This window comes from Fomitopsis serialis (assembly GCF_022376445.1).
Source record: "Fomitopsis serialis strain Sig1Antser10 chromosome Unknown B0H18scaffold_3, whole genome shotgun sequence".
Taxonomy (NCBI): domain Eukaryota; kingdom Fungi; phylum Basidiomycota; class Agaricomycetes; order Polyporales; family Fomitopsidaceae; genus Fomitopsis; species Fomitopsis serialis.
In genome coordinates, this window is record NW_025954963.1 from 1205684 (window position 1) to 1222804 (window position 17121).

Here is a 17121-nt window from a genome sequence, read left to right on the forward strand (position 1 = left end):
CAACCCACATAGACGTTATGCACCACCTGGACGGCACCCAGAGCAGAGACAGCTGACCCAGCCGGGGCGCGGCTGAGGGTTCAGTGGGAACGCGGTCATTAGTGTGGATGGGCCGTAGAGGGATGGGCCGTCTGAGAGGGATGTCCCGAACGAAGCTGATGCGTTGCGGGGATCAAGAAGGACACGAGACCGTCTATGCAGATGGCCAGGCATTTCCAGAGCAGTGTCACTGTGAGTGCTGTCTGCCTCCTTCAAAGTACTATCTGTATGCTCACGAACATAAGATCGTGTTCTTCGCACCTCCGAGTCTGCCGTGCATAAGTACAGTGAGCCTTTTTTCGCCTACTACTGCCAGTAGCAAATTGGTATGCTCGCAACGATGGATTAGACTGTAAGTGAGGCTGCCTCTCGATACTCAGCTAGGTCGCAATGCCAGCAAGCATTGATAAGTAGTTGTCTTACAGTAAGTGCTTAGTTCGCCACAGACGCGTTTGCATGGGGGCACGTGTGCGTATATGACGCGGTCACGAGCGCTCATGCATTTTTTCACGCATGGACTCTGCAGAGGTCGCTAAGCGCGGGTTCACTTGCAAGCGTTCTTGCCTGCTAAATCTTGCTGCCCTGCCTCCCCGCTACCTCTACCTCGAACCATCCTGAATTCTATGATCTGCAACTCGAAAATTACTCTACTCTTCATCTAAGTACTAAGCTCGGCTAGGCGGCAAAGATGGATAGCACCGCGGGGATGGGCGACCCTCTCGCGACCAACCTTCGGAGACAAACCAAGGTCCTCCTGGCTCAGATGCCGGAGGATTCACACCACGCACACGCACTTAAAAACGCATCTACTAGAACTGACTTGCTGAACACCCTCGCATATCTTCTCTCGCTACCTGCATACACGAATGCTGTAGCTGTCGCTTTTCGCCCCATTCTCCTTGACTTATGCGCGAGGTGGCTACATGACCAGGAGAACGAGCTGGCGAGGTTCGAGGCCCTGTGCCTTTTGCTGGAGATTCAAACAGAGATCTACCCGTATGTTTCGTAACTTTCTTCTGTATGTGCTGACCTAATGCGAACTGGTCTCGCTCGGTAGCGTATTGGCGGCATTCCTCCGCCATCCAAATCGACAAAAAGGACCATTGGCATATGTAACACAAGCGCAGGATGTGAGCGGACTCGATGCAAGCATCCTGCATCGCCAACTACTTGCGTACTACCGCATCCTTCAAGCCAACCGCGACCTACCCGAACAATTCGTTTGGCCCATTGCCCCTCTCTCAAAACTCATCTACACCCCGCATCCCGACAATGGAGTTAAATCCCTTGCCATCCGATGTCTAGCATTGCAGACAGGCATGATGGAGGGCAAGCGTGAGGAGCTGGAGCTAGAATCTATCGGGAGCGTCGCCGAGGTGGATTGTACTATTGGGTATGGCGCGAAGCTGGACGGAAACGTGGTGATGATGGACGGCTGGGTTATGCCGGCCATAGAGGCAAAACGAATAACAAGCGCGAGGAGCGCGATACTCCAGCCTCAGGATTACTTCTCAAGAGACGAGAATGAGACTCATGAGCCTATTCATCCGGCAGAAATGAGGCAAGCATTAGGGAGCCTTTCCAAATTGAATGCCTATCTGATTATCTTTCCAGTCCCTTTATAACGAACGTGCACGGTGTGCTGATGCTTCGCTCGACGCCAATAGCGTCGCAACCTCCAACTCTATTCGTAGAAACACCGTCCGCTGTGCACTCACTCAGGACGCTCGCTTTGCACCACTCCCTCCGCGTTCCTACACTCCTCACCTCAGCACCCTCGTCCGGGAAATCATTATTACTCTCCCAGCTCGCCTCAATTTTGCACCCGGACGCGCACAACCAAATTATAACTATTCATCTCGCAGACACGTCGCTTGACCCCCGGTCTCTCCTTGGCTCGTATGTATCCTCCCCAACCAATCCAGGTACATTCGAATGGAAGGAAGGCGTGCTCGTACGCGCCATGCGCGAGGGCAAGTGGGTCGTCTTCGCGGACATCGATCGAGCGAGTGCAGAGGTTCTGGGTGTAATCAAGTCGCTTGTCGAGTCTCTTGGTCTCGATAAGTGGGTCGGTGGACGCGCGATGCTCAACGTGCCGAACCGTGGGACTGTCGTAGCGGAGGAGAACTTCGCTATCTATGCCACCCGGTCAATCCCTCTGTCAAGGAGCGGCGCTTTCACGTCGCCTACATTTTTTGGCGCCCATAGGTTCCACGAGATCGTCGTGCCCGCTCCGAGTGCTGAAGACTTGCGCTTAATCGTGGAAACAAAGTTCCGGAGACTGGCGGGCGCTGCGGCAGTGGGCTTGATCCGTCTGTGGGAGGCGGTTAAAGCACTTGGTACCGCGTCCTCGCTACGAGACGTCGGGCTTCGAGAGTTGGACAAGCTATGCACTCGTGTCGAACATGTCATTCCCGCCTCGCAGCAAGCGATGGATATCGATCTCTCCGAACGACTTCTGACACTCCCCGCCGTGTTCCCGAATCCCACTGTGCGCGAGGACATATATCTCGAGGCTCGGGACGTCTTCTTCGGTGCGGGTGCGACTACTGCGGCCGCTCGCACTCACCTGGAAGCTGTCGCCACCATAGTCGCGGAGCACCTAGCAATCTCTCCAGACCGGCGAGACTGGCTCTTGCACGCCCGGACGCCGGAATTTGACATCGAGAGGGACGTGAACGGACGGACCACCGCCGTCCGAGTCGGCTCAATACGTCTTCGTGCACGGATACTCAAGTCGGCCATCACATCTCCGACCACGCGTCCTTTTGCCATGCACAAGCCCGCTGTGCAGCTACTTAACCGTATTGCCACCTCCGTCTCCTTGAATGAGCCTGTCCTCCTCACAGGAGAGACAGGTACAGGCAAGACGAGCGCTGTCACGCACCTCGCTGCGCTACTGAATCGGTCGCTCGTCTCGCTTAACCTCTCCAACCAGACGGAGTCGTCTGACTTAGTTGGTGGCTTCAAACCCGTCGACGCCAGGATTCCCGGTATGGAGCTCTTGGAACGTTTCGGGGAGCTCTTCGCAGGGACGTTCAGCAGGAAGAAGAACGCAAGGTTCGAGGAGTCGGTAAGGAGGGCGGTACAAGAGGGTAAATGGAAACGCGCAGTCGGGCTGTGGAGGGAGGCGATCAGAATGGCGCAGGAGAAGATTCAGGAAAGAGTGACCGATGATGTGGGGTATGTACATTCAGGTGACGATGTATGCATTCATCTAATGGTGCGTTTATTAAGGTCTCAGCCTCCTCGGGATGGAGAGACGCCCAGAAAGCGTCGTAAGCTGGAACACGATTTGAACGCTTCGGCTGCTGCCTGGGAGGCATTCGAGCAAGATCTGCAGACGTTTGAGGTTCAACACGTTCAGGGGAAGAGTAGATTCGCCTTCGCTTTCGTAGAGGGCCTACTTGTCAAGGCTTTGCGCTCGGGGGATTGGTATGTACGCTCGCATGACGTATGCATCATCTCACTTATCATTGAGCAGGATTCTACTGGATGAGATCAACCTTGCATCACCCGAGACACTTGAATGTATATCGTCTCTTCTTCACAGCCCTACGGCGTCGATCACATTGACGGAACAAGGCTCGCTGGAGCCGGTCCCTCGTCACCCGGATTTTCGTTTGTTTGCATGCATGAACCCCGCGACGGATGTAGGAAAGAGAGACCTCCCGCCAAACATACGCTCCCGATTCACAGAAATTGACGTCCCTCCCCCTGACGCGGATAAGGAGACATTGCTCAGCATCGTCGACCAATACATCGGGAGATGTGCTGTGGGCGATCGTGGTGCAATCCTAGACGTCGCCGAGTTTTACTTGGCTGTCAAGCAGCTTGCTGATGCACGCAAGATCTCCGATGGGTCGAATCACCGTCCGCATTTTAGCATGCGTACGCTAGCCCGTGCATTGACGTTCGCCGCGGACATGGCGAGTGTCTTTTCCTTACGGCGCGCGCTCTGGGAGGGGTGTCTCATGACCTTCACCATGGTCCTGGATGAACCCAGTGCAGCTGCCGTAATTATACTTGCTCAGCGTCACTTGCTCTCAGGTGTCCGCAATCCCAAGTCCTTGCTCTCCCGTGAACCTAATCCTCCCCAACCCATCGACAGCTATCTGAAGATTGGCCCATTCTATCTCGAGCGGGGACCTCTTCCTGAGGATCCCGTCGAGAGCTACATCATGACGCCGTCTGTGGAGAAGAAACTTGTTGACCTCGCACGTATCATATCCGCCAAACGATTTCCAGTCTTGATCGAAGGCCCGACTTCAGCTGGTAAGACGAGTTCCATCGAATATTTGGCGAGGCGGACTGGCCACCGATTCGTCAGAATCAACAATCACGAGCATACCGACATCCAGGAGTACCTTGGCTCGTACGTCTCAGATGCGGCAACGGGCAAGCTGGTCTTCCAAGACGGATTGTTAGTCAGGGCCCTCCGCAATGGCGACTGGATCGTCTTGGACGAACTCAACTTGGCTCCTACTGATGTCCTCGAGGCCCTGAACCGTCTACTCGACGACAACCGGGAGCTGGTCATCCCAGAGACCCAAGAAGTAATCCGCCCGCACCCACACTTCATGCTTTTTGCGACTCAGAATCCTCCCGGCCTCTACGCCGGCAGAAAAATGTTGTCCCGGGCTTTCCGCAATCGATTCCTCGAGGTCCATTTCGATGACGTGCCACAGGCAGAACTGGAACCATTCTCTGCCAGCGATGTCGCATCGCTCCCTCGTACGGCCAGCGAATCGTCGGCGTGTTCCGAGAGCTGCAGAAGCGACGGCAGTCGTCACGCGTCTTCGAGAGCAAGCATGGGTTTGCAACCCTCCGGGATCTATTTCGATGGGCTCAACGGGACGCACTAGACTATCAAGAGCTTGCAGAGAATGGCTACATGCTGTTGGCCGAACGCGCTCGCCGGGAGGACGACAAGGCCGTGGTTAAGGAAGTTATCGAGTCCATCATGAAAGTCCGGATAGACGCCTCAAAGATGTACGACATGCATAGCAGAGGACAAGAGCTGGAGAATTTCTTGGGGTGTTCCATCCCTTCTAGGCCGTCTCTTGTGTGGACGTCAACCATGCAACGGCTTTTCATCCTTGTCGCTCGAGCGCTGCGCTTTAATGAGCCCGTCTTGCTAGTGGGTGAGACCGGATGTGGGAAGACCTCCGTGTGTCAACTGTACGCGGAGGTAGTCTCGAAGGCGTTGCGCACGCTGAATTGCCACCAGAATACGGAGACCGCCGACCTCATAGGAGGGCTAAGACCCATTCGAAACCGGACTGCGCTAGAGTCTGAGACTCTCTTGGAGGTCTCGGCAGTCTTGCGTGAACTGGGCGTGCCAAACCCAGAACAGGATCGGAAGTCCCTTGCCATAGCAATCGAGGGTCTGCTCAAGGGCGGCGCTCTGCATAGCGCCCAGATGGCTTCCCTACAACAGGCAAAGGCGAAACTGGAACGGCTTTCCGCGATGTTCGAATGGAGAGATGGACCTCTTGTCCAAGCAATGCGTCATGGAGAGGTGTTTCTTCTCGACGAAATCTCTTTGGCCGATGATTCTGTTCTAGAACGGATCAACAGCGTACTGGAACCTGAGCGCAGTATCGTTCTCGCCGAACGAGGAGGCGATTCTACTGAGCTCCCATTGCTCGTAGCTGATGATGACTTCAAACTTGTGGCTACGATGAATCCGGGTGGCGACTATGGCAAGAAGGAGCTGTCTCCAGCGCTGAGAAACAGATTTACCGAAATATGGGTGCCTCCACTGACCGACAGGCATGACTTCGAATCTATTATCGATAGCCTGTGGCAAGATCAGATCCTTCGAACGTACACGGCGCCTATCTTGGACTTCGTTGAATGGTTACGTCTCCGGGCAAACGATCAGTCGATCAGCGGTATTCGAGACATCCTAGTACGTAGAGTTGCCCGATAAAGCGAGCATCTAACTGACGGATTTGCTCGTAATAGAGCTGGGTCCATTTCACTAATGCAGTATATACTTCAAGCCATGGCGCCATCCCCCCTAATGAGATATTCGTACGTGCAGCCCAAAACCCTGTGGTAGCATCCATTCACATGACATATTCATAGCATCATGCAGCGCAAATGGCATTTTTGGATGGCCTTGGGTCATTACCACAATTCTCGTCATACTCCCGCGACGCCTTCGTACAGCTGTGCTTGGATGCGTCGTCCAGGTTATGTGAACTTGTTCCCGTCCCTGAAGGGAAATTGGACAATGCAATGGCCTCTGACCCTGCGGCCGATGTTCAGCTAGGGTTCTTTTCACTTCCGCGAGGCCCGAAGGAATGTGTTCCTCACAATTTCAACCTTCAAGCCCCCACTACTCGAGATAACGTCATGCGAGTTGTCAGAGCTTGCCAGCTTTCCAAACCGGTCCTTTTGGAGGGCAGCCCAGGCGTCGGGAAAACGAGCCTTGTCACTGCTCTTGCCAACCTTTGCGGACATCAACTCTGTCGCATCAACCTATCCGACCAAACTGATATAGTGGACCTATTTGGTTCGGACTTACCAGTCGAAGGCGGAGAGCCCGGGCAGTTTGCTTGGAAGGACGCCGAATTCCTTCGTGCGCTGCAGGAGGGGCATTGGGTACTGCTCGACGAGATGAACTTGGCGCCTCAAGCGATCCTGGAAGGTCTAAATGCAGTCTTGGACCATCGTGGTACAGTCTACATTCCGGAACTGGGTCGATCGTTTGCGCGTCACCCCTCGTTTCGTATCTTTGCTGCGCAAAACCCGCTGAGTCAAGGTGGCGGTCGCAAGGGCTTGCCTAAGTCATTCGTCAATCGGTTCACCAAAGTCTACGTCCAAGAATTGACGCCGTCCGATCTCCTCCTGATATGTCGGCACATCTTCCCAAATCACCCCGAAGAGTCTTTGCGCGCGATGATCAGCTATACGACTCGACTCAGCGAGGATGTAGCAATCAGGCGGGAGTTCGGCCGCCAGGGTGGCCCCTGGGAATTCAATCTTCGTGATGTTATCCGCTGGGCGACGTTACTCAAGCAAGCCGGGCCGCAGGCTCATCCTTCAGACTTCCTCCTCCCAGTGTTCCTTGAGCGTTTCAGGAGCACCGCCGATAGGGATCATGCTCGCAAGCTGTTCCAAACCTTCTTCTCGGAAATGCCACTCGAAAACAATCATCACATCTTGGTGACTGCATCACATCTACAGCTAGGCTACTCATTGCTGGCTCGAGATGGACTGTGTTGCGGCCGTCGTCCCGGGCAGGTGCTCCAAGCGAGGCACGCCACCTTGGAAACCTTAGGCGCCTGTATCGCCAACGGATGGCTGACCATCCTGACAGGAGATCGGGGCATTGGTAAGACAAGCATCGTCCGCCTAGCAGCATACCTCTGCGGAAAGGTCCTCCACGAGTTGCAGATCAACAGTGCCACTGATTCCTCCGACATCTTGGGGAGCTTCGAAGAGGTGGACTCCACGCGGCGCTGCATAGACTTGCTCCAACAAGTCAGCGCCTTCTTGGCCGAAGCAACATCTTCTGCGGCATTGTCGCTTGTACGGATAGCTGAACAGCGCGATGTGGTGTACAGCACACTTGCCGCCGTCAATCCTACGGCTGCCGCCATCCAAAGCGCATTGCAGGCTGCCTCTGTCGCACTGAATGCACTAGGGACACTACCGGAGCCGTGGTGCGCGAAGCGAAACATCCTATGCACGCAGCTGGATGCTTGCCTTGCGAGCACGAGTCGCGGGGGAACGCTGGAGTGGGTGGATGGTCCTATAGTACGCGCACTGCAGGAGGGCCACTGGGTTCTGTTAGACGGTGCCAATCTGTGCAACCCTTCCGTTTTAGATCGCCTCAACTCGCTCTGTGAACTAGGTGGATCCTTGACGCTCAACGAGAGAGGACAGGTCAATGGTGCGGTGCACGTCGTCGAACCACATCCTAATTTCAGGCTGTTCATGTCCGTCGATCCCCAATACGGAGAGTTGTCCCGCGCGATGCGTAACAGAGGCCTCGAAATTTCTCTCGTGGAGGTTCTGACCTCCGAGGATCGCAAGAGAGTGTTGGATCACCTACACCTACCTGTCAATCTTGGGCAGCAAGAGGTCAAGACAGCCTCCTTGGCATACGAAGCCTGTAGGCGGGGGTTGTCGCAGACGGAGTCAGCAACTATCGCCGATGAATGGCCTAATAGCCAGCTGTTAGGTGCCGATTGTCCTTCTGCGTCTAACGCTCAAATAGCGCCTTCCATGGGATTATCACAAGTTCATGTCCATGACACCGTCCTACGCTCAGTATCTCATTTTGTCGCGGCTAGCATGGCGCCCCTATACTCCGAGCATCTCTCCCGATTCATCAGGGTGCACATGTCGCATAGCCAGGAACCACACCTGGCAGAGCTCGTGCATATTGTGGAAGCGACTTCGCATAGTCATATCTCGCGACTATTATGTGAAAAGAAAGGGCAGTGGGATATGGCCGTCAAGAGGACAACGCGCGCCATCCTCGCACAGGTGGGTAGACCTTCTCATATTGTTGAGTTCAAGTCCTGACTGCTTCATGTACGTCGCGCACAGCCACTTGGTACGCTGAAGCCTCCGACACATAACGCAGCAATGGGTCGTGGGGTTGAATCCGACATCGAAAATGCCATTCATCAACTGCGTTTGCTCGTTTCTGTGGAACTGGACCACGACATCAAGATGGTCCCGCTCGAAGACGAGTTCGATTTCAGAATGCCGGAGAGGCGTGGCCGCTCAGATGCTCGACGAATGCACGCCGTCCGTGCCGCGCAGTCGCTCGTTGAATCCATAAGACACGGGGCGCGCACATTACTGGACAGCATCAATATCGAGAACGTAGCACGAACTGTATGCCTTCTATTTTATGATCTGTATGCTGAACTAATCTTAATTGCACAGACGGAAGCCGGGGTCATGACACAGCTTGTGACTTACAGTCGCCACTTACGCACCATCATTCGCCGAAGCCCTTTGGATTACTCAGCCCTGCAAGTGTTCGTGAAGTGGGTCGTCCAGGCTTCAGCCGTACCATCAGTCACCTTCAACGGCATACACTCTTGCGCGCAGCTTCTCGAAGGAATTGTTTCTCTTACGTCCGGTTTGCTTCTGGTCGAACTCTGGACTTCACTGGCACCCTTGGAGACGTCAGCTGCCTCCAAACGACAAGTTGACCGACTGGCTCTTACGGGGCGTCGGCTACTGTTCTCGTCGAATAATGCGACTGAGCCCGACAACCTTGAAACAGCAGGCTTCACTGACCCATCGCCTCGAATCTTGGAACTCATGTCGCTCTGGACTTTGCCACAAACCAGGTCCACCCTCGATGACCAGAATCTCACACACGTAACTGAGTCAATCGTTCAGGTGCGTAAGAGCATTTGTGGCATGGGCATTCCAGCTCATACTTCGACCAAGAATCCCTCCGAGAACGATCGACACAACTACAGCATTGATGCCCGCCAACTCGACGACATCAGCCTGAATCTTGAGCTGACAATTCTGTCACGCTCAAATGCGGGGATGGTTTCTGAGGTATGGTTTATACCATTCATGGTGATCGGGTTACTAACTACTTCCCTCGGTGCAAGGATCTGGATGAATTCCTTGAATTTGGTTGCCGGTCCCTGCCACTGCCTAGGTTGATACCGTACCAGCAAATCAAATGGGCCGTCAATACGCGGAAAGGTAATGTATACCATACTGCGCAACCTGCCTTTCGCTTACGTCTATTTTAGCTCTCCCCGTCCTGATCATGAGAGCGCAGAAGCAATGGTTTGCAGGCGTCTGGGAAGTGTGTGGTTCATCTGAGGTACGCAACATCCTGCTCATCGATCAATTCTAGACTAAAGTTGAGTCAGGCGACCGATCCGCGCACCTTTGTCTTCCCAGTGGAGTTGCATGACACGATATTGACTTGGTAAGTACGCGACCCTCTTGATCGCTCGAAGATGGCTAACCGTGTACAGCGCTCCGAAGGAGCAACATCTGAATGACCTACAAGAACACGAGCTGGTCCTGCGACGTCGACTGCAGACATATTGTTTGCGTGCGTTCGGGCATGCTCCCCCTCGTACTGCCCAACTCGCCATGATGCTCGCGCAGACCGTATTCACGGTAAGAAAGAGCTCGAAGATCCGTCACATGTTCATTGAACGTCTCCTCGTCAGGTATTGAGGTGCACGGCAACGCTGTCCGACAGTGAGGATGCCTCCACAGAACGCCTCCCGTCAGCTCCACCACGTTGTAGCGCATCGATCTCGGACGCCGTTGAAATCCTCGGAAGAGACGAACGTCCTGGTCTGGAACCCTTGAAGCAGCAATTGCTTCCGATGCTTCAGCAGCTGATCAGTACACCGACTAGCGAACCTTCGCTGTTGGGACGCTGCTGGATTGCACTCGCCAAGGCTTTGTTGCAAATGTATGTCCCTGATGCACCCGTCGATCCAGCAGCAATGCAGAGATGCGCGGCCGACTTCTGGAGTGAAGAGAAAGCTTTCGTTTCTCGACAACTCGACCTACATGTCGAATACGAACGGCGCACAAGCGGGTTGCGAGATAGCGACACCATCCAATACCTGCGTCGGCTACTCGCTATCGTGGAGCGTAGTACCTTGGTGAACACCGAGTACCAATGTCCGAAGCGAGACGACGTCGCGCGGCTCCATTCGTTCTGGACAGAAACCACGCAGCTCATGACACAAGTCCTGCCGTCGTCCAAGCTCGAAACCCTAATGATGGACCTGAAGGCTCAAGCCCCCCATGCGATGACCCGTGAAGTTGTAATCCAGGAGTCTTTGAGCGCGTTCAATCAGCGCCTAGACACCATCTACCCAGATTTCGTCGACATCAGCGGTCCTATCCAACTGGCCCTGCTGTACATGAAGTTGGGCATTCATTTGGTTGCTGTCAGCTCAAGAGGCATGGGATTCACGGACCAACAATATGCAACCGCCACTCGCGCTGCCCTTGCTTTCCCGTCAGTGAAGAGCGCCGAACTCTTGCGGCAGGTCGAGGTCCCACGATCGTCGTCGACAACTGCAGTCGAACCTTCTCTGGCCATCATCGCTGGAGTAATCCTTGATGTCGCACTAGGCTCCGACTTACAACCCTTTTGGAGGCTGACGGAGGCAATCTTCGAGCAGATCTTCGGTCTTTGGGCCGTCGGGAGGTCCAGAAACGAACAGGCGGAGCGCGAGTCACAGTCTCTCTATCGCCACCAGAACGATGCACTTACAGAAGCCAACCTGGAGGAAGAAGACTTCTTGTCCTTATTCCCTCAGTACGAGGATGTACTCGAAGACAATCTGGCTGCACCCAGCACATCTATGCATGCGAAGCGATCCCCGCTGCTCAATTCAGCACAGATCGTTGCGCTAGGGAGTCTCCACAAGCATCTCTTCACTGAAGGTCTCAGCACGCAGTCCGCCTTGGACTACTTCATGTCACTGCGGCGAACAACCGTGGTGTCGCTCATTAGCCAAAGAATGGAGGCAATGCCAGACAAGCTCGACCAGGAGAGCAGAGCGTATCAACTTTCGTTGCTCCACGAGGCCATCGCTAGCTTCGACAGCGCCCATGCAAAGGGCGCGACATACAACTTCTATATAGATGCAAATTTCCCCCAGAGCAAGAGGGCTGTTACGGCACTGAGGGCTCTTCAGGGTCGGCTCGCAGCCTTGATACAAGATTGGCCCGATCAGATGGTGTTGCAACATCTGCAGAGTCGCTGTCAAGCCATCCTACGGCTCGACCTGTCTAGCCCGGTCGCGAAGATCCTTTCTGCACTAGAGCAGCTCGTCATGCACATCGAAGATTGGGAGATGTACGCGAACCGCGAAAACACCTTGAAGACGTACCAACAGACCTTGACCGGTCTCATTGTTGAGTGGCGTCGTTTGGAATTGTCTTCCTGGCAGGGGTTGCTGCAGTCGCAGGCTACAAATTTCGCAGAGGGTGTTTTTGATTGGTGGTTCCGACTATACGAGGCGACGGTCCGCGGCGTGATGTCTGCCTCTGCAGAGGAAGCGAACGGGCAAGATGGTGCAGTGCTGCATTATCTGGATGGTCTGATGCCCCTCCTGGACGAGTTCATCATTGCCGCCCCCATTGGCCAGTATGAAGCACGTCTGGACATGCTGCACGCTTTCAGTCGACACGTGGATTACGTCGCCAGTGGCAAGTCGGACGATCACAAGCAAATCTTCAATCGCGTCCATAGAATCTTGCGGTCAACGTGGCGGTATTACACCCAATTTGCTCACCATGTGCGTGGAACCCTGTCGTGCCGACAAGCAGAGCTAGAGAAGGAAGTTCGTGACTACATCAAACTGGCGAGCTGGAAAGACGTCAATGTGCACGCACTGAAGCAAAGCGCTCAGAAGTCGCACAAACAGCTCTACAAGGTTATTCGAAAGTTCCGCGATGTCCTTAGACAGCCAGTACAGGATTACCTGAAGACTCCGTCCGAAGACATTCGGGAGCTGCAAACGCCTCGCGAGCAAGCATATTCGCCCACTGCGGACGACGTTGACATACCGACTTTCCCGCCGGCCGCGGACCTACCGCTGTACCTCGCAAACCTGAATACAACATACAGGAACTTCAGAGGCCATGTCTCAAGCCGTGTGGCGACCGTCATCGCATCTATACCCGTCGAGGGATTGGATGAGCTAGCCAAGGAAGCCATCGTCACGTCGGCAGCTTTGGCGAAGTCGTCGCCTCCATCACACATGCAGTCTGCGCAACGTGTCAAGTTCCTTAAATCATTGCGTAGTCGAAAGAGAAGGGCCTGGAGCGATCTGTTGAAAGAGCTCAAGAAGATTGGATTGTCGGTCAATGTCAAGCCGGAGTTGCTAGAGCAGCTACGTAACCTCCGCTGGCTCCGGGAACAGGAGGTCTTGGCGTTCCCGGGACACTGCGAGCAAGACGCAAGACGGGCTGACGACTACTTTGGGCGTGTGTCGAACATGTTGCCCGAACTCAGGACTCTGATATCCAATCATCACGGGGATGTTAGTACGAGAGAGCTGCAACGAGGCATCACATTACTGGAGTCTGGATTCGCGATGGCTATTGACAATCGCCGCAGGCAAGTATCGCCTCTTGGATAACCGCGGCACTCAGCTGATCAGCGTCCTCTAGCATTGCCAAAACAACTGTATCCTTCGAACGGCTCCACGACATCGCTGTTCGGCTGCAAACGTTTACCTCTGCTGCCGTTACTCGGTCTGAGTTCACCGCAGAGCAGATCACAAACCTGAAGGACTATATGTGCCGACTCGTTCATGCGCTCGAAGAGATGCTCCTCCGTCTTCGAGAGCATAACGGATTGCGACCTGGGATCATCGTTGCCCAGGAAATGCTCGATGAGATGCAGCTACTGGTCGCGTCGTCGCGAGAACATGCGATGCGCCTCTCTGAGCTAGTCCGAAAGGTGAAACTAGTACCCAACGTTGTTCTATCGACAGGTACGTGCGCTACTACAGTACTTGGGAAAAAGTCACCTGACGAAACCTTTGACCAGATGAGTTTGAGGTCGTGAACAGTGCATCGAAACATCTGCGTGCCGTTGGCGATGCTCTGCAAGGCTGGTTCGAGGGTCCAATCATTGTTCGTTACTTCGCGGAGCCCATTCACAGTTGGCTCATGGACTTGGGGATCACGGACCCATCGTCCGTTGGGATTAAGACGACCAGTACCGATAACACGGGTGTGCTGATCAGCGCCCTGTTGCTCAGTATCCAAGCTCTTCACTCGTTATGCCCTCCGACAGACAAAGCGCCCGAGCCAACCGCAGACTCATTCGTGCACGCGAATACCCGCCTTGCTGCGCAAATCACAATGGCCCTCAATATTGATGGGATACTCGAGCAGTCAAGAAGCGTCCTAACTTCACTAGGCAGTTACCCCGCAGAAGACTCACAGCAGAGAGCCAGGAGAGTACTGCCTTTCTTGACGAGCTATATGGAGCTGGCTCGGCACCATCTCGACCGCCTGACGAATTGGACGGCCGCGCTATTCAAACTCGACTACGTGGTCTGCTCTATCATGCTGACACTCGCCAAAGACGGTTTCTGTCAGCCACCAGAAGCGGAGGATAACGGTGAAGGCGCGGAAGGCACAGAACTACAGACCGATGGCACTGGGCTTGGTGAAGGCGCTGGAGCAGAGAATGTCAGCAAGGACATACAGGACGAGAGTCAGGTTGAGGGTCTGCAGGGCGAGGAAGAAGGGGCTGATGAACAGGTAGAGCGAGCGGAGGAGGGCAATGCCCTTGAGATGAGTGAAGACTTCGAAGGTCAGATGCAGGACGCTCCAGAAGGCGAGGACGAAGGCGAAGGAGAAGATGGAGAGAGTGATGCTGAACCCGAGGAACAGATAGGTGATCTGGACGCGTTGGATCCATCAGCCATCGACGAAAAACTCTGGGGCGACGAAGCGGGTCCACAGGATACCCAGCAAGACGGAGGTAGCAATCAAGACGATCGTTCCTCCCATAAGCAGGACGCGGAGATGGTGGCCAAGGATGGTGATGAAGCTAAGAGTCAACCGGACGACCGTCAGCATGATCAAGACAATTCCGCTCCTGATGTAGGAGCCGACGATGATATCGTTGAGGAACAGCAAGGCGGAGACGGGCAGGAGGCTGACAATGGTCCGGAAGGCGCTCCTCTTGACGAGCACGTCAGAGAAGCCGATACCCTGGACCTACCAGATGACATGGACCTCGACGCAGGGAAGGATAACGATCAACGGGGCATGGATGATGACCTCAGTCTTGACGAAGGCGACGAGCCGGACGAGGAGACCATGCCGGGCGAGGACGATCCTGCCACAGAGCCTCCTACCGCGGATGAAGCGGACAACCAGCAGCATATGGACGATCTCAACCAAGCTGTCGATGATACAGTCGACGAGAAATTCCCGGTAGACGAAGAGGGTCAAGGGCTAGTCGCAAAACCTGACCTTCGTGGAGATGGTCAGGATCCCGGACAAGCGCGGGGTGCATCTTCTACCGAAGCTGACGAGATGGCCATGGATGTTGACGTTGCTGCCCAAGAGCATATGGTACAAGGTACAGGCCGTACTCAACAATCCATGGATACACCGCAGGAAATGGCGACGGAACAGAACTCGGACGAGGCGTAAGTTGCCATCTTCACAACATGACCGTCTCTGATTATTTGCAGTCATGTGGACTCCGAAGCCCAATACATAGTCCACACGGCGAGGGAGGCGATTCTGCCCCAACTACACAGTCCCAGCAAGGTGGAGCGCCGTCTGCACCTCGCACGCAACTCGATGCCAACCCGCTGCGTAGCCTCGGCGATGCACTGCGCGAGATTAGCCGGCACCTGGACGATATCCTGGAGAGTACGAGTTCTACCGAGCCTCCACGGAGTCATCCCGACGCGCCAGGTCAAATGGAACATCTCCAGCCGGACGATACAGCTGATCACACGCAAGCCCTCGGACCAGCGATGCAAGAAGAGGAAATAGCGAGGCTGAACGAGTTGAAGTTCGCTGCAGATGATCCTGACAGACGTGTCTCTACAGCAACACCCGACGAAGAGGCCCCAGTCGAGCATGTCATCAACGAACGATCATCCTCCCCTCAACACTTGCTTATGGGATCCACACCAGCATCTTGCGTCGAAGGTACGGAACGCGCCTTGACTCATGCCGATATCAGCCCCGAAATCCCAGGCACCGCCCAAAGCACGTCTGTCGTACCATCTGATGGATCGGTTGCTTCTCAGTCACTTGAGGAATTATCAAAGGAGGTGGAAATCAAGTTGAAGGAGTGGCAAGCAGACGGGCAACCTTCAGGGAGAGCCGGTGATGTCTGGCGGCTCTACGAGTCGTTGACGCATGATCTGTCCTACGCACTCTGTGAGCAGCTTCGGCTCATCCTAGAGCCCACTCAGGCGACACGATTGAAAGGCGACTACCGGACTGGCAAGCGGATCAACATGAAAAAAATCATTCCATACATCGCTAGCGAGTTCACAAAGGACAAGATCTGGCTTCGACGTACCCGGCCGAGTCAAAGAGAATACCAGGTCCTCATAGCCCTTGATGACTCCCGGTCGATGGCCGAGTCGCATTCTGTGCACCTGGCCTACGAAACACTCGCGTTGGTCTCCAAGGCGTTGAGCAGACTCGAGGTCGGTGATATTGCCATTGCGAAGTTCGGAGAGTTAGTCGAAGTACTGCACGGCTTTGAAGGGGGACCGTTCACGGACCACGCGGGTGCCAGGATCATCGATGCCTTCCACTTCGACCAGAAGGCGACGCAGGTGCTCTCACTCGTCGAGAGTAGCATAGAAATGCTGGAACGGGCAAAGGAACGCCGTGCGATGGGCTCTGCTTCAGCAGCGGACCTTTGGCAGCTAGAGATCATCATCTCCGACGGGATATGTCAAGATCACGAGAAGTTGAGAACGGTATTGCGAAAAGCAGAGGAGCAGCGCATCATGGTCGTGTTCATCATCCTTGATTCTCTGCACGCCCGCAGTACTGTGGACGCATCGAGCACTGCGTCCAGTCAAGGACAGGATTCTATCCTGCAAATGAACCAGGTCGCGTACAGAAATGTCGACGGCCGGATGGATCTGCATGTAGAGCGCTACCTGGACACCTTCCCATTCGAGTATTACGTCGTGCTGAGGGATGTGGAGGCGTTGCCAGACGTTTTGGCTGGAACATTGAAGCAGTTTTTCGAGAGGATAGCAGAGGATTAGCATCTTGTTGTACCTAACATAGGAATTATGCATAACGATACATATGAACGGTCACTCGAAAGCATGAAAGACACTTGAGGTAGACCAAGGTGTCGCACAAATTGTGTAGTTTTGGAAAACATCTTGGATTCGCAGCGATACAGTATGTTCGGCAACGGAACGAGCCACACACAGCGCGAACAGCCTCCTAGTACAGGAGCTGGGCCGCATGGGTCAAAGAGCTCCAGTATTGATGTCCCGAGTAACGCAATAGATGCCCGCGTGGAATGTGGATGACAGATCAACCACAGCGCGAGCATCCCCGGTATTGCACGATTGTGCAGGA

The 17121-nt window shown here is 54.5% G+C and overlaps 1 protein-coding gene across 1 annotated transcript; it reads left to right on the forward strand.

Moving 5' to 3' along the window:
• Nucleotides 1-586: 586 nt before the first annotated feature.
• B0H18DRAFT_1206806 (uncharacterized protein) lies at nucleotides 587-16796 on the forward strand (the record flags this gene model as incomplete). The annotated part of the gene is made up of 20 exons (XM_048036186.1): nucleotides 587-1035; nucleotides 1097-1600; nucleotides 1654-3222; nucleotides 3277-3474; nucleotides 3524-4854; nucleotides 4905-5953; nucleotides 6010-6078; nucleotides 6133-8544; nucleotides 8608-8901; nucleotides 8953-9417; nucleotides 9469-9585; nucleotides 9642-9738; nucleotides 9789-9862; nucleotides 9912-9970; nucleotides 10020-10167; nucleotides 10221-13008; nucleotides 13070-13145; nucleotides 13195-13520; nucleotides 13577-15197; nucleotides 15260-16796. The coding sequence occupies exons 1-20, from the start codon at nucleotides 728-730 to the stop codon at nucleotides 16794-16796; spliced, it is 15042 nt and encodes a 5013-aa protein (XP_047899889.1). The 5' UTR covers nucleotides 587-727.
• Nucleotides 16797-17121: the final 325 nt, after the last annotated feature.